A 19,559-nucleotide genomic window follows, 5' to 3' on the forward strand; every position below is an offset into this window, starting at 1 on the left:
CTTAGTTACTTAATATTCTTACCAAAATTCTTACGACAATATAAGTTGTAAAAGTTTACTATAATATTCGGAGCATCAAGAACCACCCCACTTTAGTAGTGTTTCTCGAACAAGCAGTTAGTCATTTTATTCCATTTAGCAGTTGACAGTAACTATTTGTCTATTTTGTAAATGCGGAAAATGGGAAAAGTTTGTGAGTAAGTAACATTCCGCGGGTGTGGAGTAAAATGTGCGCGTGGCGTTTCCATCAATTTGGGACACAATGCACTGCATGCAATAATAACTGAATGAGAGTTCTGTATGTTTTTTTAAATTCTGTGATTATGTGTTAGATTCTAGCAGTAGCAAAAGAAGAATATTATTTGTACCAACATTTATATACAAAACCCGGAGTCGGTTACAATAAATGAAGTCTCGTACGTAATACGTACTCACTGTGTGCACTATAATATGCGACACGTAACTATATAAGCAGTTTTCAGATTTACTTCGCTCATTTACACAAAAATGTTTAACAAAGAGGTTTTCGAGCAAGAATACAACGACTGTGCCGTGGGAACTATTGAAGCACGGGAGTTTTACAAACTGTTTTACTTCTACTTGAAGATTTTTCAAGTATTGGACGGATCTATCCCTAAATACACGTTAGTGCAAATACTTACTATGACTTTCATTAATTTTATTAAGAGCCTATCCTATCTATCATTAATAGTCCACTGCAGGACTAAACGGGAGGTTTGCCCATAATCACTACGCTGGGCAGACAGGTTGGTGATCCCAGGAGATGGTAGTAGTAGTACAGAGGACGCTGCTGCCCGATCAGTTAGATCGCATTCTTATATATAATATATATAAGAATGCAGTTAGATCGGGCATAGTTCTAATCCCTACTAATATTATAAATGTGAATGTAAGTTTGTTTGTTACGCTTTCACGCAAAAACTACTTAACCGATCCTCGTGAAACTTTGTACTCATATTCTTGGAAGTGTTAGAAGTAATGTAGGATACTTTTTATCCCGACATTAAGCTCGGTTCGTTTGGGAGAGGGGATGAGTGTTTAACTATTTTACACTATAGAGTACTTACTTACTACTTGTACTATAGAGGTTATAATATGTGTTTAATTTTGCCCAAACTGTGGGTGGAGATAGAGGACAGAACTCTTCAGCGGACACTTAATCATATGGCGAAACGATGTCCAGAAATAGGTTTTGAAAGATTTTAAGTAACAGTAAGCCTAGTCAATAAAGTTTTAGTTACTTTGTCATGAATAAAAATAACTGATTTGTTTGTTTTCAGTTATATTGCAAAGGCATTTATGCTGTTATGTACATTAATCGCTTTGGTTTTGCTAGCATTTGCATTCTACCATGGGACCGAAAGCTTCGATATACCCTTCCTGACAGAGGTGGGAGTATACATCATCATTTTAACATATAGTTTTCTAATGAACTTGTGTGGAACGTTATATGTTCATGACTATCACAGCATGCAACGCACAATGCGTGAAGATTTTTTGTATATATGTACTAGGGGTGAGAAATACAGGTATGGCACCATCATTTATTAAAGTGATAAAAAGACTTGTTTAGATAAGTTTCAATTTTGTAGAAAAATAAAAAATGTCAGGCGAATGATTTTTAAAGGTGCTTTAAAAATAGTTTGTAACATACAAAGAAAGTTTTGTAGAAATATTTAGTCAAACAGAGCTCTGAATACTTACTACTGTACTACTGTACGGGCGTAAGACGACTATAAAAAAATTAAAAAACAGGTTAGCCCGTTACTATCATAGACTGCATCAACACTTGAGACACAATCAGTTGAGATTGCAATCAGGGGCTTATTGAACATTAAAACACTTTTTTTTCAATATCTTGTATGTATTACTATCGTTTAATGTAAATGTTTAATGTTTAATGCCCCCAACGAGGTGGACGGACGACATCAAGCGAGTCGCTGGGAGCCGCTGGAAACAAACGACCCAGGACCGTGGATTTTGGAACTCTCTACAGGACTTATGTCCAGCAGTGGACTTCAATTGGTTGAAGTGATGATGATGATGAATGTAAATTAATTCTATAAAAACATTTATATATTTTTAGGAAGAGATTTTTTCAACACCATATAACAACACGTACAATTTACAAATTAAATGCAATCTTCTGCGTAGGCGTATGTATTTTGATGGATATCTGCGCAAGTTTGGTGCTAGTCTACTTCATATTAACGCATGAACCTGGAGAAGGCACGAGGCCATTGCTTTTTCCGTTTTGGTGTTTTGAAACAGATTTCAGCAAGTCACCAACGTATGAAATTGCGTTTATGTTTTCAAATCTGACGGTCTTTATAAACGGATTTAACTATAGCTGTAAGCATTTTTTATTTTTATATTAAATTTATACTATAGTTAACGATGATAACCCAGTGGGTAGGAGCTCGACTTCACTTTTGTACACAATCCCACCTCTAACTTTTCTAAGTTATGTGTGTTTAATGTACCAAATTAAAATATCACTTGCTTCAACGGTGAAAAAAAATATCGTTAGGAAACCTGCATGCCTGAGAGTCCTACATAATGTTCTCAAAGGTGTGTGGAGTCCACCAATCCGCACAGGGCCAGCGTAGTGGACTACGCCTTAACCTCTTCTCATTGGTGTTCACCCGTGCCGTTATATGATGACGATCAAGTGCAAGATCAAGATGTTCGATTAATGATTACTAAATATGAAGTCCAATACAAAAACAAACATAAAATAGAACCGTTTGAAAGGTAAAAATTCTGCGCTTGTCTAGCACTTCTTCCTCAATACTCTAAGCTTGCATAGCCCTTAAGAGCTTGATATACGCGATTGACCTTCCTTCTGTGGGCGTTACGTTACGTTATGAAAAAGCCCGGAGCGCAGGGCCCACACCCCCTAACGATAATCACGCGCAGCGCGGCTTATTCCGTTCGCGGTTCGGCGCGGCGCATCAAAACGAGCGAGTGTGTGCCATTTGCAGAGGTGTTTAACCTTTTATGATTTCACGGGCCTAGAATAATAATGTTTGTTTGGGCCCGTAACACAACATAAATAATTAACTGTAATATTTTTAAAGGGGATTTGAATATTTCGGTTTACATACAAGTCCAAGATTTTCGTTGTTTTTCAAAATAGCGGCCATAAAACGTACAGTCAATAGATTTCATCAATATAATCAAACATTATCTAATATCTTTTAAGTGTCAGATTTTCGAAAAATAATGTGTCACTAATTTTTTCCCGTGTGGCGTTTAACCCCCGATCGGTGTCATATCCTTTTTCCAAGTTGTCATTCATCCATTAAAACTCTGTTAAAAATACTTTTTAAGGGTTTTCGCCAAATAACTAAATAATAGTAGACAAGTTAGATTAAAAAAATAAGCATATGTTTAGTGTTAATTAAATTTTAGGGTACAAACAAAAAAAAATAGTAAGTATATCAACAGTAGCGCCACCTGGCACAAGTAATATATATATATATATATATAATATATATACTATATGTATATATAAATATATAGGAGAGAGAGACGATAAGATAGCGACGAGTGAAATTCTGTCATCTCTTTTTCAACATACTTAAAAAAGGAGGAGGTTCCAATTCCACTGTATGTATATTTTTACGCGATTACTCCGCACATTATAAACCAATTATGATGATCTTTTTTTTGTTTGGTATGTCACACCTACCTGAGAAGGACCCTCTCCAGTACATTTGACTTTGCACCGAGTTAAAAATTTTATAGAAAATATTTATTTCTTGCTTTTTAGTTGTTTTTGGTTTTTGTTTGTCAAACTAAAATCACTGTGTTCGGGGTTACCCACCGTTTGTAAAATTAATCTTCGTTCTATACATAAACTCGCTATAAAGACTAGCGAACAAACGAAAATAAGTAACAAATTCGTAGTTGAGGGAAACTTATATTTCACTGTAATTTTTTGATAGCAAAAAAATCACACCATCTTATAAATACAAAGTTCCATATTTTTATTTCAGTCATGCTTGGCACCCAAATTGTTTGGATGAGACAGATATGCTGCAAAGCTGAAATTGTTATATGGCAAATTGAAGATCTCATGGATGGAATACGACCTACGAATGATGGAAGGGAAAGAGAAGCGTTTGACAGTTTAATACGACAACGAATGAGAGAGATCGTAAAACATCATAACTCGATGGACATGTAGTATCAGTTTCATATTTTTATAGTCCCAAGATGTCTTCTAGCTGACTAAATATTTTTAGTATGTATCGCTGTAGGCACAGAATGCGAGATGTGAATCATCATCATCATATCGACCCATTACCGGCCCACTACAGGGTACGGGTCTCCTCCCATAATGAGAAGGGGTTAATGGGGGGGGGGGGGCGTAGTCTACCATTCTGGCCCAATTTGGTTTAGGGGAAACCACATTATGTAGGTCTCTTAGGCATGCAGGTTTCCTCACGATGTTTTTCTTTGACGTTGAATCAAGTAATATTTTAATTACATAAATCGCAAATAACTTAGAAAAGTTAGAGGTGCGTGCTGGGATTCGAACACGGCCACCGAAAGTGCACTCTAAAAAAAAATTGGTTATTCCTAACAAGATAGTGATTGTTGTGATCAAGCATCTTGATTCCATACGAGCCTAACCTGAACATAATTACATCAATTAAGATGATAATGATTGTTTACCATAATTCAATGGACTGGGCAACAGCTCCTATTATTGTTACTTAACTAAGGCATATTCTTAACTGATTCAATTTACGTACTTGTTTAAGCTAAATAATTAAAAATGATCTAATCATACAAAGAAGTAAATAATAATAGAAACAACGTATTTATTTGTTAGAATCAATGAACATACCTACATTGTTAGCTCAATCTATAATGAACTTGCTGCTATAACTAATCAGCTTTTGTTGTTATGTTTATTATCATAATTGTTATAATTTATATAACGTCAACTAAGAGAAAATCTCTCTTAGTTGGCTTTCTTTTTTTAGAGTGTGAAGTCAGGCTCTACCCACTGTGCTAAATTATAATGCAAAAATTATAATTAAAAGAAAACACAGATATAATTTTTAATATAAAATAGATAGGAATAATTGATAGTTCAGCTCAGTTCAAAATACAAACTATTAGCTACAAACGAACCAATTTGAACTGAACATATTTTCAGTAGTTTTTGCGTGATACGCGCACAAACCATCAGACATACAGACGAACAGATACACAAACAAACAGACATTGTTTTAAAAAATTGCATTTTCGCGTTCTATTATATATTTCTAACGTCTCCTAGTTATTTTTTTTTGCAAAAACCTTTAATTTACAAACACAGTCTACTATTTTATTATTTGTATAGAGTGTAGAAGATATCTGTGGTTTTTCAACGCTATGTATTTTTTATCCGCTTTGCGCCGGCACTAAAATAGTTTTTTTTTTTGTTTTTTTATAAATCCTACTGTCTACAAAGTAGGTACTCCAGAACTATAAGTGACAAAGTTTCAAAGCTTTTCCGTTTCTATAGTTTTCTATTATTCCAATATTTTTTCCTTTGTGAGCTGAGTAACCAAACCATATTTTATTATAGCTTGATTACGCAGTTCGCTCGAGCTTACAAGAAGTTATGGATGTTTGAACAGATAGCAAGCGCACCTATGGTATGTTTAACCGCATATGCTGCAGCAGAGGTAAAAATTCATGTTTTTATCAATTCTGATGTCATTATGTAAAGAGAATGAATAAAATTTTATTTAAAAGCTATTTTGTTTTGGGCTCTTCTTAGACGCGTTTTGAACCGTGGTAGCTTTAGGATTAAGTTGGCGAACGAAGTTATCACCATTTATGTAAACATATATGTATGAACGATTCAAAAGTGCCTCTGATAGGCCTAAAGATAAATAAAGAAATTTTAAATTTGACTTAAAGAAGCAATCGTCGTCGAAGTATTTTCCAACAATTGTCAATAACTAAAAAATATTTCTGATTTGATTACTTAAAAATACTGCTAGAATAACTCTCTGCATCACCAGCCAAGCAACAATATTGTACTTGTCTTTTATATTTCAGAAATGGGATGAGGGTGAATTTCACGCAATTCTGATACTTATTCTAATTGCTGCAATTATTTTGGTTTTCATTCCAAGCTATATGTGTACGATTCTATGCGTTCAGGTAACACCTACTAAAACTTTGTTCATACGATTCTATTTTTTTATTGAAGTTGTTTGTGATACGAATTTTACGTAGTGATAATAACAGTATTTTCTTAAGAGGTACCTTTAGAGTTCCAGGCATTAGTGGTCACTATCTTACATAGATACTATTAATAAAGATTTTTTTAATAAGTTTTATATGTCATTAAAACATCACGTATGTGCTTTAGAGTAGTCATTTTCAAAAAATGCAAAACAACTGCTTCAATAAATTAAATAATTAATTTGGTATTTATGTTGCTACAGATCTCTTCTGTTTCTTATGCTTGCTGGAATATTCCTTTCTGGAACGCTGGTCGTATGATCCGGCCCTATCTGTGGCTTATCATGGAGAAATCTCTTCGGCCACTCCCGTTCAAAGTTCCTGGTTTGGAGGAATTTTCTGTACAAACTTTCTCTAACGTAAGCTTTTTGAATTGTTAAGTTCATATACAATTTTTGTAAAAGAACAAACAGATGCCTGCTACTTCGTCCGCGTAGAATTTCTTCTTTCTCTTAGAGGTCAAGAAAAGACATTGCCCCGCTGATTAATAGTATCATAATAACAACTATTATAAGAATTTATTTAGTAGCAAAAATATTCAGGCTTTTGAGGTTATTTCTTCGCTTACATGCATTATAAGCAACGATTTCTGACTGGTCTTAGAAGTTCCACTATGCCAAAGAACTATCGTTTTTGAAAAATCTAAGTCTGTTGTTGAACTCTTGACAAACTCATGCCATAAAAAGCCATAAAAAGTACCAAGCTAAATCAATCACAAAACAAGCCAAATAGTAACTACAAAATCATGATCGCCTTCTTGCGTCAATTATCCGTCAATAGTTAAAAAATCATTATTTACAAAATGGTTGCATTATACAAAACACACTGAGCGCTTTAAAATGCTTTAGATCTTACGGTCTGGTCCGCTATATTACTTACGGGTTTCTTATTTAAAATTTTATTCCAGAAACGGGAGGGATTAGAAAAATCAACTAAATGTTCATTTATTTACTTTTTAAGTTTAAGTGTCCTTTTTTATTATATATTATTTGGAAAAAAGTCATAAAATAATTTTAGAATAGTTTTTCATTCTAACGCGGTGCCTGCCTGTCTCTAGAAAGCAGGCTACAGTGGCAAAGCTAAAAGCAAGTAAATATAAGTAAATACCATACCATAGTCATAACTTTAAAAGATTTTTAAAGACTTTTCTACAAACTTTTATCCACTATTTAACATGGAATTTTCATAAACTGTTTCACTCTTCATTTTTGTCCATAAGCAAAAATAGAAATTTTTGTGTATTTAAGCTTAAAAATGAACGACTGAAAAATACTTTGAAAAATACTTTCACTCCCTTTCCCACCCGTTCGGTAGTATAATTTTCAAAACAATGGAAGCAACAGCCAAAATTACAATTTCCACGGATACAACTTGAAAAATGAAAGAATTTTTAAATAACACACCAAGCCCAGTAACCTTCTTCATTGAAGATCGTCGGCTTATAATATACCTAATAATATTTTTACTTTCAGAAAATGGCATCAGCTTACTCTTACTTTAATATGCTGAGACAAGCCAACAAGAATTAATATCTACTTATGTACTTTGCTTTTCAACTAATAAAGTTATTTTTCGTCAAAAAAATGTTATTTTCTCTTACCTATTAATTTTTTCTTGTACCTTTTAGTTTAAATCGTATTGAAATAATATATTAAAAAACTCCTTACTAAGCAATTAACTTGATTTTGGCATAGAGTTAGTTATACGTACGCAGAGTAACATTATTTTTTACCACTTTACTAAAAGTACTCAACTGTAGGTACTTTAATTCGACCGCTGAACGAATGCGTTCCATGCGAAACCAGAAAACCCTTAACGGAGTAATTTATAATCCTCCTTCCTCATCAATCCTCCAAAATAAGCTCTCTTCTTCACGTTGTTAAGACAATAATTATTCATTCATTGTAAAGTCAACATCAACTGAGGATGCTCCGATGTCGGGGCGAAACCTGCGTAGAGTACATTTCGGAAGATCTGTAAGGTATGGAGTTTAAGGATTGAAAAAAATATAAATTACACCGTACAGATAAACCGTACAATAAACCGCAAACTGAATACCATTCTAGTTTTCTTTGCTTTACAAACGGTCTAGCTACAAAATTTACTGCCGCCGATGTTACCTTTTACATTTAGGTATAAGTTCTTACTTAATTAAAAAAGTCATACTGCTAACTATGAGCATCATCCTGTGTGCTACCATGTACTGCGAACCCCAACCCGTCCGCCCAACGTTGTGATTATGGGCAAACAATCCCATTTGGAGAGGTCTTTAGTCCAGCAGTGGACTTAAAAATATCCACTGCTGGGTTATTGATGACATAAATATATCTGACCAAATAAAAAAATTTAACTTAATGGATTTATCCTGAATAACTCTCCCCAATGCCAAACCGCAGTGAGAGCCTTTGTATATAGTGGTAAGGACTTTGGTTTGAAGTTAGTTGCGTTTTTAACTTAAGCAATTAAAATATCAATTGCTTTAACGGGGAACATCTGTGAGCAGACCTACATCCCTGAGAGTTTGCAATAATGTTCTCAAAGACGTGTAAAGTCTATCTGTCGGCACTTGACCAGCCTGCTAGACTAAGGCTTGAAAAAAGGAGGCTTGAAGTTTTGTGTCTTGTAGCGAGCTGGTTATTGGTTGATAATGGACCCCATACTTGGCATAAGTTGGGTAGAGGTAAGCGTGCATAGTATTTTTAAGAACACACCACGTTGGGATATTAAACCCGTCCTGGGTTTAAATACTCTTACTTAATGAGTTGTAATAGAAAATATGCGTTATGAAGATTAAATAACCACGCTCTTGCTTGTCATCACAAAATACAACGATTAAGTTATCGGCTTATCTTCTCAACTCCCCCGTGACAGGAATAAGATCAAATAGATTTACCAGGCGGAATCCTCATAATAATCAAATGCATTGGTTTCTAGATTTATTTCTTTACTATCTATTTACTTATTGAATAAAAGCGGGTGCTACTTTGCGGAAGTCCATGATAATATAATATAGTTATATTTACTTTTATTTCACTAACAATGGTGAGCAAGATGGAAAGTAAAAGACCAAGCAGCCGGTCATCATTACCAGATCTCCAGCAATGAACAAAACAAGAAAATTAATTTTCTATATAATCCACTCCCAGCTTATAAATCTGTACGTTCATAGTTTTTTAGCTGACCTTTTGCTGGTCCTATTTGTAGGAAATGCACAAAATTTTCCATTGAACGGAACCAGAAGGAGGTCGTCTTTAAGTACCGTGGTACCTTCGATTAGTTCTCAAGTAATAATTAATAGGAAAATAGTTAGGTCAAGTGAAACCGATGGGGAAGATAACGGATCATATTGTGTATCCGCGCCCTGATAAATCTGGGCGGATAATATGTATTTTTAAAATAATTTTGCTTTGTTTTTTTCGGCAGAGGCCGTGCTTCATGATTAGTAGCTTCACTACTACTTTGAAATTATTGTTCGTTGTAAAATCAGAGAAAGAGAGATGATAATAGCAGAAAACTCGGAATAACACATCCACGTTGTATATTGTACTAGCCGTCCCCCGCGGTAGGTATAACTTCTGTTAAGCAGTTTTATCTATTTTCCCTATTTGTAGCTTTTGTAGATAAATTATAAAACCCCTATGTACTTCCGGCATGCAAAGAATCCGATGTAATTCAGGATGCGGGCTATCTCTGTGCCAAATTTCATCAAGTGCAGCGCACGTGATCCAAACATAGTCTGGGGTGTCATACCATTATGATGAAGAAAAATTACTACTAATAATGGAGATTTGGTATGATGTTTAACCCAAACCCGAAGGATTTTCAAAATATGTGCGGTTACGTCATAAAAGAAACCAACTGTCAAAATTGCCCAACCCAAGCGGTTTAGGTTTTGCGTTGAATATCAGTCATTCAGGACATTGAATTTTATATATATTGAATAAGGCATTTTCATTGGAAATTTCACCTATTATTGAAAGTATGGTAGGAACTGCTGGTACCTATTCAGTCATGATTGCTTTGTATACTAGCTCAGGGCAATGCGGCGAATGCTATTTGGAACTAAAAATTATTTCCTATTATACGTCAAGGGCAGCTAATAACAGGGAAGACGTTTCAGATAATTGTCACTCTTATTAGTTGCAACCACTGCATTTAACTGCTCTACTACGAATCTTGTAAGCAATGCATCTAAATTGCCATTGTATTGCAATGTATTTTGTGAATAAATTGTTTTAAAAAGTCAAATTAATAATAATGACAATGTAATCCCGAAAGCTTTAGGGATTATTTAGCATTTTTTAAGTTATACTTCTTTTGGCGCGTTAGGGATAAGTGATGAGAATAAATTTTTACGATGCGCGCGCACTCCGTCACAAAAAACCGACACCCTGAAGTTAGCTAATAAATAGCGGGCTCATTCCGGTGATTTAATTGTTCAAAAATCTCAAAATTTAATATTGAGTTAAACTTGGTTGTCCGATAATGAGATAACTACGAGTAGATAATGCGTTATAACAAAACTTTCAATATATTATTTTTAGCTTTTTTCTATTACTAGTGTCGTTTTTCCCACAAAGGCGAAGGCAAAGGCGTTTTAAAATAAGGCGATAGATAAAATTTTTGAAAAGATTGTTGTCTTGTTACGCCAAAGAACTGTAACTTCTAACGCGTGTACATAAGTACACACACGTTTTTTTTTCTTTTTAAATTCCAATGATTGTGGCGCAATACTAATAAACCATTGTAGCGTTAAAATAGAAACATGTAAAGTGAAGCGGTTATAGCCTAATGCTTAGTGATTCCTTCTTTTTGAGGGGACAAAGTTTAATCCCAGGCATGCTCCCCTACTTATCGGAGATATGTACGTTGAAATTCAAGCAATTGAAATGGAGCAATGCTGGAACATGCAAGCTTGAGAGTTCTCCTTAACGTTCTCAAAGGCGTGTGAAGTCTACCAATGTGCACTTGGCCAATGTGGTGGGCCTTTTCACCCTGAGAGGAGATACTTGACCTGCAGTTGAACGGTGCTAATAATGGTGATGATACTGAAGATTATGATGACGATGAAGCTGAAGATGATGATGATGATGAATGTAAAAAACCTTATGTTTGAAAATTCACGTTGCAGTAGAGGTTCCCATGACAGAATGAGGGCGTAATTTAGCATTAATATATTCTTAACAAAGTCGGACAAATAAATCTTGATAGGTAATGTTTCATATCTTTGATAATGGATATGGTGTGCCTGTGATTTCTGAGCTATCCAACAAAACTGTTAAATCCAACTTTGATTTGTACTCGTAGATGCCGGTAGAAGCGAAAATAAAATACCAGTTGTATTGAATGATAGAGTTGGTTACAAAGAGTGAAGTTTTTTATGTAATACGGACTTACTGTGGGCACTATAATAAATGCGACACACGTAACTATATAAGCAGTTTTCAGATTTATATCGCTCACTTACTCAAAAATGTTTAGCAAAGAGTTTTTTGAGCAAGAATACAATGATTGTGCCGAGGGATCTATTGAGCCACGGGAGTTTTACAAAATGTTTTACTTCTACTTGAAATTTTTTCAAGTCTTGGACGGGCCAATTCCTATATATACGTAAGTACAAAATTCGTGGCAGATTAATCGCTTCGTTAAACTATTTGGAGGAAAAGATTTTAAAAGCACTCAATAACAGGTCTGTGGACAGTAATACCATCTTATTTTAAAATGCCAGTTTTATATGACATTCCTTGACGTCCCTAAAATGAGGATTATAATTCTGAAACTAGAGAGTCTATACAATACAAAAATTATTTTGCTTTAAGCAATGGCATGGTAAGCGCAAGACCCAAAAATTATCAAAAAATATTGTTTCAGCTATTTCGCTAAGGCAACATTGTTGCTTATAGCGTTTATCGCTTTGGTACTACTATCACTATCATTCTACCATGGGCTAGATACCTTCGATGTGACTAACATGACAGAAGCTGGAGTGTATATGATTGTTATGTCGTATAAGTTTCTGATGCACTTTTGCGCTAAGGTTTATGTACTTGACTATCACAGCATGCAACGCTCAATGCGAGAAGATTTTTTGTTTATATGCACTAGGGGTGAAAAATACAGGTACTTTTACAAAATGTCCTAAATTATAAAATAAGCATGTAGTATCCAAATAACTAATAATTCTTGATTTCTTAGAACTTAACAATATATTTAGAACTTAATTTAAGAATTATTTATAAACCCACCGAATTTTATTTTAAATATTTCACACGCATTTTGAAATTGAGTGGACTTGTGAAACCAAGAAACGGAAGTTCGCTCGGTTTTTCCTTAACGTGCGCGACAATATTCAATTACAATTGGAATATAACATTCACAGACTGTGTTGATTTATTGAATTGAATTGTCATCTAGTTTAAATGCGAACGTAAATGCTATATGAAAAACCCAGAAGAAAAACCATTTGGTCATCTAGTTTTTTAGCCAAATACTACGATACTTAAGTGGAATTACAAAACAAAATTCTCTTGCTGCTGCAAAAAATTAAAGTTCGTAGTTCGTAGATAGTATGTAAATTAAGCTCAATGTCCCAATCGTAATAAAACGATAACTCCTTTCCAAGCGTGGTTATCTCAGGTGGTTTTTAACTTAGTCCCATAGGACCCATAGTCATAGACAAACAGTAATCCATTAAAACGAACTAAGTTAACGTGCTGTTATTGTAAGAGAAAAGGACCATTATTATATTTTTCTTTTGGTTAATGTGATAAAATTTTATCGAATTAATAATAAAATTAATGGATGCCTTAAAAGTTTCGCAATCCTCAGTCCACGTTTCCAACTTGCAATAGACCGGTTTTCTTAGATTGTGATGGTATTTTAACTTTTAAATCATTTTCTGAAAAATAATTATCACTGTATGGCTCTCCGCACACACGTCAATATTCTGCACATTGTCAATAGTAAATTGCCTATGTGCGAGGCGTATTGAAGAGTTGATTGATGTATTGGTTAAAAATATTGTCAGTATTCATATAGACGAATATATTGACTATATGCAGGCAATGTATGTATATGATAGAAAAAAATATTGTTGTTTACAGGAAAAGGTTTTTTGAGCACCACATCAAAACACGTAAAATTTACAAATATATTATAATCTTCTGCATTGGCGTCAGTATTTTAATGAATTGTTTCTCATGTTTCATTCTACTCTATCATATATTGACGCATGAGCCGGGTGAGGGCACGAGGCCACTGCTTTTCCCGTTCTGGTATTATGAAACAGATTTTAACAGGACACCAATATACGAAATGGCATTTATATTTTCAAATGTTACTATCGCTGCCTACACATTCAACTATAGTTGTAAGCAGTTTTTCATATATTTTTTAAACTATTAAAATCTTCGATGTAAAACCTGACCTTAAAAATAAAAATACCTCCCTATATTGCTGATAAAAATAGAACTATTTTTTTCTACACACTTACTCTGTGTAATGTAAATATGGCGTCCCCAGTACAGGTTTTCGAAGTTATACTTCTTTTGGCACGTTAGGGAAAAATTGTAAGAGTTAATTTTTACGATGCGCGCGCACACCGTCACAAAAACTGACACCATGCAGTTAGCTATAGTCAACATTTTAGTTTTTCCAAAAAAGGTTTGATAGTTGCAGTTTTTGCAAACGTAGATTAAGGCAAAAGATAAAATTTTTGAAAAGATTTTTATCTTGTTACGCCAAAGAAGTATAACTAAAAATTTTTTTTTATTTTCCTGTTCACGCTTTACCTAAAAGATATGCAGTGATATAAAAATCTAACACAAATCTAGTTATAAATGTTTACTTTAAATCATGGACCACAAAATGTTAATAACTCTGGACCCTATACAAATGAAAGCTTAAATTATGTCCTTATTTGAATCGCTTTGAACGAAAGTGACATACGAGTGTCTCTGGAACTAATGTTGTAATATAAGAAATATGAAGAAAATCTATGGGAACTGAAATTACAAAATCTTTGTATATAAAATATTTTATTTAATTAATATTATCAACAGAATTACGCTTGTTACTTCGCAACCATTATACGCTTAATTTTTTTTTAAATATTATGAAACACTCTATAAGAATAAAAACAAAATGTAAACAGCCTCTTCTGTCGAAAAACAGAGGTCAATGCTTTAGTAACTAAGCTTTTAAACAAGCTTAAGCTTCATACATTCTTTAGGTTACGAAAATTAATTATTAATTACGTAGTTCATATAATTTCAAGATATTTCGCGATAGTCAGAACTTAATATGGCACATAAAGCTTTCAATATTACTGAATATTCAAATTTTTCAGTCATGATTGGTACCCAAATTGTTTGGATGAGACAGGTATGCTGCAAAGCTGATGTTGTTATATGGCAAATCGAAGATCTCATGGATGGAATAAAACCTACGAATAATAAAAGAGAAAGGAAAGAGTTCGACATTTTAATACGACTACGAATGAGAGAGATTGTGAAACATCATAACTCGATGGACATGTATTAATTTCATATTTTTATTAAAGTATATCTACAGTAAAGTAGAACATAAATACCTATGTATGTTTATGTTACAAGATGTTCCCACATTAACAATTAATTCCTTCAGTAATGTCGGTTAACTTCATTTCAAGTCGAATTGATTGAATTAAAATATGAGAACATCATATTATTTGTTTGGATTAATATCAACTTAAGGCCTGTCCTGAGAGTTAGTAAAGATAGTAAATTTTATTTCAAGGTCACAAATGAAGAAGCCCGGCTATTTGTGAAAGATTTTTACAGTTTCTATTTTTATCTTTATTCACATTGTACCTATGATAATATTAACTATTTTACTATTTTACTATTTTATAGCTTAATTACGCAGTTCGCTCGAGTTCACAAGAAATTATTGATGTTTGAACAGACAATTACTGCACCTGTGGTATGTTTAAGTGCATATGCTGCATCAGTGGTAAGAGTTAATTTGAAATAATTTTATAACGAGGAAAGAGTTTTTTGTTAACCATTTCTTCGCGCAAAGAAAGCTTAACTTTTAGGAAGTAACATAGGCTATTTTCTATTTTCAAAAAAAAATGCGAGATCCTTAAGAAAATTGCAATAATACAATCCAACGCAAAACTCTGCCTATAAAATGCATTACTAGGCGTACGCTGAGAAAACTATTGGTAATACATAAAATCATGTAGTAAGTGGTTAAAGTACTCATTAGTATGTACAATAAAGTCCGCGAGCGAGTATATCTATCATAGTTAAGTCGCAATAGCAGCTTTTGTGTTCTAAAATTTTATTAGATCGTCTGTAGAAACAAAAGTGGCCTACATTAGCATCGTAGTAGTTTGATTCTTATTTAAATAATTAGATTAAAATACTTTTTAATTAATCATAATCGGACATTCAATTTAAAAGTAATCACGAGTTTTATTGTTATTTTTATTAAATAAATAAATAAACTACGACAATACACGCATCGCCATCTAGCCCCAAAGTAAGCATAGCTTGTGTTATGGGTACTAAGATAACTATTAATATAATACACATAAATACCTTATAATATACAGATAAACACCCAGGCACTGAAAAACATTCATGTTTATCACACAAAGATTTTACAGTTGTGGGAATCGAACCCACGGCCTTGGACTCAGAAAGCAGGGTCGCTGTAAACTGCGCCAGATCGCCGTCTAAAAAATACTATGTGACTACACCTTAAGTTATATCTAGAGATACACTTTACTGTAAAACTTCTTTTTAAACACTACACCCGATTTATTTACACATCTTAAAGTATCTTGAACCTAAATTGAATGCTATTTACTGAATACGTATTTTTAGGTATCTTTATTTGAATCAACTCCAAGTGCGATGTTGGCTCTTTTTTTAACGATTACTATTTGTTTATCGGCGCAGCAGTGAGCACTGTGGGTTTAAGTGGGAGGTCTCGGGTACGACTCCACGGGGTCTATTTGGGAAATATTAATTTCTGATTTTTTTTTTGGTCTGGTGGGATGGTTTGGCCATTGCCTGTTACCCCCCTAACGAAATAGATGTACCACAAAACGATTTAGCGTGCCATGCAGGTAACTTTTACGTTCACGTTACTGCATCAACATTTACCAAAAGGAGAGATTGCAGTCAAGGGCTAAATTGTAGTGGAATAAAAAACATACAAAGCTCTATAGTTACCTGAGCAACTTCCGTTTAGTTCAAAACTAAGGATAATATTTATTTAAAACAGACACTTTACTTTTCTTTGTATTATGTTTTACAGAAATTGGACGAGGGCGAAGTTCACGCAATACTGATAATTCTTTTGTTTGCATCAATTGCAATGCTCTTCCTTCCAAGCTGCATGTGTACGATCCTCACCGTGCAGGTAACACTTCAATAATACTCTAAAGATTTCACATATTACTTTTCAATACATAATTTGGTAATGGTTTGCAATTACTACCCAAAACTATTGATCAAATATTGCCTTTTCCCGTAGTCAGAGCGTTAATGGTTGAGGAGTTATCCTTCGAACACCGCCAGCTTATTTATTGTGACGATCATAAATTGCTTTCCTACTACCATTAAGGAAACGCAACCCGTATACTCATTGTCGTATAGTTACTGTGGCTATCCGTTGTGCTAAACGGAGCTTTTCGAGAGAAAATCGCTATAGGTGTTTATTTTGAATTTCATATGCATATAAAAAAATTCGGAACCGACAGGATTCGAAACTGCGACTCTCTGGCAATCGCGGCCTGAGCGCTTTTTCTAATTAAGCTACGGCTCTCCTACCATCGATGCCGATACATAATGCCTTTTACATCAGTCTTATAGCGACTGTAGCGTCATCTAGTAGGAAACGTTGCAGTTTCGATCTACTTTTTCAAATGTCCATATTACAATGAGACACATTTAAAACAAGACCATTATAAAAAAGCAATGTGTCATACATTGCTTTTTTATAATTTTATTCGTTATTTTTTTTATTAGTGTTTTTGTGGTTCTTTTAATAATTCCTCCAAGGGTAGGGTAAAACACTGATAAAACACTGAGAAAATTCGAAGGACTCACGATACAGTTAGGTAGGTCCAATTCCGATAGGAGAACCGCCTTATCTCAGTGACAACTTTCCGTCCAAAATACCTTAGTGCTTGAAGACCAAAACCTTCGAACAGTGTGTGTTGCCAGTTCGATTCAATACAATTCAATCTTATTTTATTTGCCGATGCAGGTAAATAGGTATTACAGAAAAAATGCAGATCTTAACTGTACCACGCCAAATTGGCATGCAAATTGTTGTCAAGGTAGTAATTAAATTTCAATTGATGTTACTACTAGGTACAATTAAGATATTGACAATTACAAAAATTTTAATTACAATTATGAAATAATGTTTATAATAACAATAAACATTATTTCATAATTGAATACAATACAATTAATAAAATAATAAATTGCAATTAAATTTTTATGGGAACATGTCAAAGAATACAAATAAATGAATAATTACTTACGAACGTCATTTAAAATATGCATCAATAGTATAAAAATAATGTCTATTTAAATATCGAAATAATTTATCTTTTAAACATTTTATATAATTTATTTGTGGCTTCATTTAGTCAGGTAATTTATTAAATATTTGTACGGCCATAATATAAAAACAATTGTTATAGAGAGCGGTTTTATGTGCGAGGAATCTTAATCTAGTTGTAAGACGTTTATTTTCAATGATGACTTATGGTTCGAAACGTAACGTAACGTCAAACTGGTGGCTAGGAGCCGCCGTACCTAAACGGCACAAGACCATGGTATTTGGAACTCCCTGCAAAAGACCCCATGTCCAGCTGTGGACGTGGACATGTCAATTAATTGATATGATGATATTAGAAAAAAATATAAATATAACATTTACGTAACATAAATTAGCATTATATCTTCCCTACATGCTATGTAAACTGGAATAATGAACTCTAAATATTTATGTTGCATCAGGTCAATTCTATTTCTTACGCTTGCTGGAATATGCCTTTCTGGAACGCTAGTCCTGTGATCCGGCCTTACCTGCTGCTTATCATGCAGAAATCGCTTCGACCGCTCCCGCTTAAAGTTCCTGGTTTTCAAGAATTTTCTGTGCAAACTTTCTCTAATGTAAGAATTTTATGACTTTTTAAGTAGGTATACAGTGAACACAAAGCTTCATGTTTACAATATCAATATGAAATATGTTAAAGTATTTTTGTTGGGTTGCCCTTTAATCACGAAGTAACAGAGCAACAGACGGAAGCCTTGCATTAGCAACAATGGTTAGCGGCCATTTTCTGTTTGCTCTGGCGTCAGTCTGAGCTAACAACTGCCTAACCCTATTATTATAGCAAATTTTACTAGAAATAATAACACACGGTGATATCCCAGTGAGCAGGGCTTCGGTTTCTTTTTTGGGGGGCCAAGTTCGACTCCTAGAACGCACCTCTAACTTTTCCATGTTATGTGAAAACATTGTGAGGAAACCTGAATGCCTGAGAGTTCTCAAAGGTGTGTGAAAGTCGACCAATCCACGCACTGGGTCAGCATGACAGACTACGGCTTAAGCCCTTCTCATTGAGGGAGGAAGCCAATGCCCTGTAATGGGTTGTATAATAGCAACGGACTAACAATATTTTTTTGAAAAAGGATATATAATTTTTCACTAACTTCTACCGTGACTTCAGAATAATTGGGTATTCTTTTAATTTTATTGTTATGTGTCTTTTCAGAAATTGTCATCAGCTTATTCTTACTTCCATATGCTCAGACAAGCTAACAAGAAATAATATCTTGTTATTGTGAATAACATTTAAAAGTGCACATATGATTTATTTTAATAAAAATAAGATTTTTTGAGCAGGTTTAATGTGCCTTTATTTATGTACCTTCTTACTATTCTCCACGATTTCGTCTGCGTTCAGCTAAGTAAATTTTTCCCTTACAAAATTTAATCCGCTATTCTGTCCCCGTCCACTTTTGCTATTCAGTTTTGCCAGTCGTTGATTTAGAATGAGTGTGATTCTCAATAGCCTATAATTTTTCTTAATTATTCTGTCAATCTATCAAATGCAGAATTTCGTGATGAAGATTAGCGTGTTTAAATAAAAACAAAATCTTCAGCTTTACGAAAACAGACGATAAATTGGTAAAGGATAACATTGTGAGGAAATCATGAATCAAAGGATGATGATGATGGTGATGATGATGATGAAAAGGTAAGTGAGA

General features: G+C 33.9%; 2 protein-coding genes across 2 annotated transcripts; both read left to right on the top strand.

The window, feature by feature from the left end:
* Positions 1 to 507: 507 nt before the first annotated feature.
* On the top strand, positions 508 to 7,805 carry LOC120626459. Its single transcript, XM_039893984.1, has 8 exons — positions 508 to 644; positions 1,302 to 1,550; positions 2,108 to 2,373; positions 4,023 to 4,209; positions 5,609 to 5,708; positions 6,088 to 6,192; positions 6,480 to 6,635; positions 7,749 to 7,805. The coding sequence occupies exons 1-8, from the start codon at positions 508 to 510 to the stop codon at positions 7,803 to 7,805; spliced, it is 1,257 nt and encodes a 418-aa protein (XP_039749918.1).
* A 4,442-nt stretch (positions 7,806 to 12,247) lies between these two features.
* On the top strand, positions 12,248 to 19,120 carry LOC120626575. Its single transcript, XM_039894126.1, has 5 exons — positions 12,248 to 12,396; positions 15,168 to 15,267; positions 16,585 to 16,689; positions 18,303 to 18,458; positions 19,064 to 19,120. Exons 1-5 carry the CDS (start codon positions 12,248 to 12,250, stop codon positions 19,118 to 19,120), a joined length of 567 nt encoding a protein of 188 aa, XP_039750060.1.
* The last annotated feature ends 439 nt before the right edge of the window (positions 19,121 to 19,559 follow it).

Source organism: Pararge aegeria, chromosome 9, assembly GCF_905163445.1.
Source record: "Pararge aegeria chromosome 9, ilParAegt1.1, whole genome shotgun sequence".
NCBI classification, from domain to species: domain Eukaryota; kingdom Metazoa; phylum Arthropoda; class Insecta; order Lepidoptera; family Nymphalidae; genus Pararge; species Pararge aegeria.

Bases quoted from the DNA above. Each gene is read 5' to 3' on its own strand.
- LOC120626575 (XM_039894126.1), top strand. From the start codon at position 12,248: ATGACAGAAGCTGGAGTGTATATGATTGTTATGTCGTATAAGTTTCTG. The intron at 12,397-15,167 runs GTACTTTTACAA...ACTATTTTATAG, and splicing joins ACTAGGGGTGAAAAATACAG to CTTAATTACGCAGTTCGCTC. The intron at 16,690-18,302 runs GTAACACTTCAA...ATGTTGCATCAG, and splicing joins GTACGATCCTCACCGTGCAG to GTCAATTCTATTTCTTACGC.
- LOC120626459 (XM_039893984.1), top strand. From the start codon at position 508: ATGTTTAACAAAGAGGTTTTCGAGCAAGAATACAACGACTGTGCCGTG. The intron at 5,709-6,087 runs GTAAAAATTCAT...TTTATATTTCAG, and splicing joins CCGCATATGCTGCAGCAGAG to AAATGGGATGAGGGTGAATT. The intron at 6,193-6,479 runs GTAACACCTACT...ATGTTGCTACAG, and splicing joins GTACGATTCTATGCGTTCAG to ATCTCTTCTGTTTCTTATGC.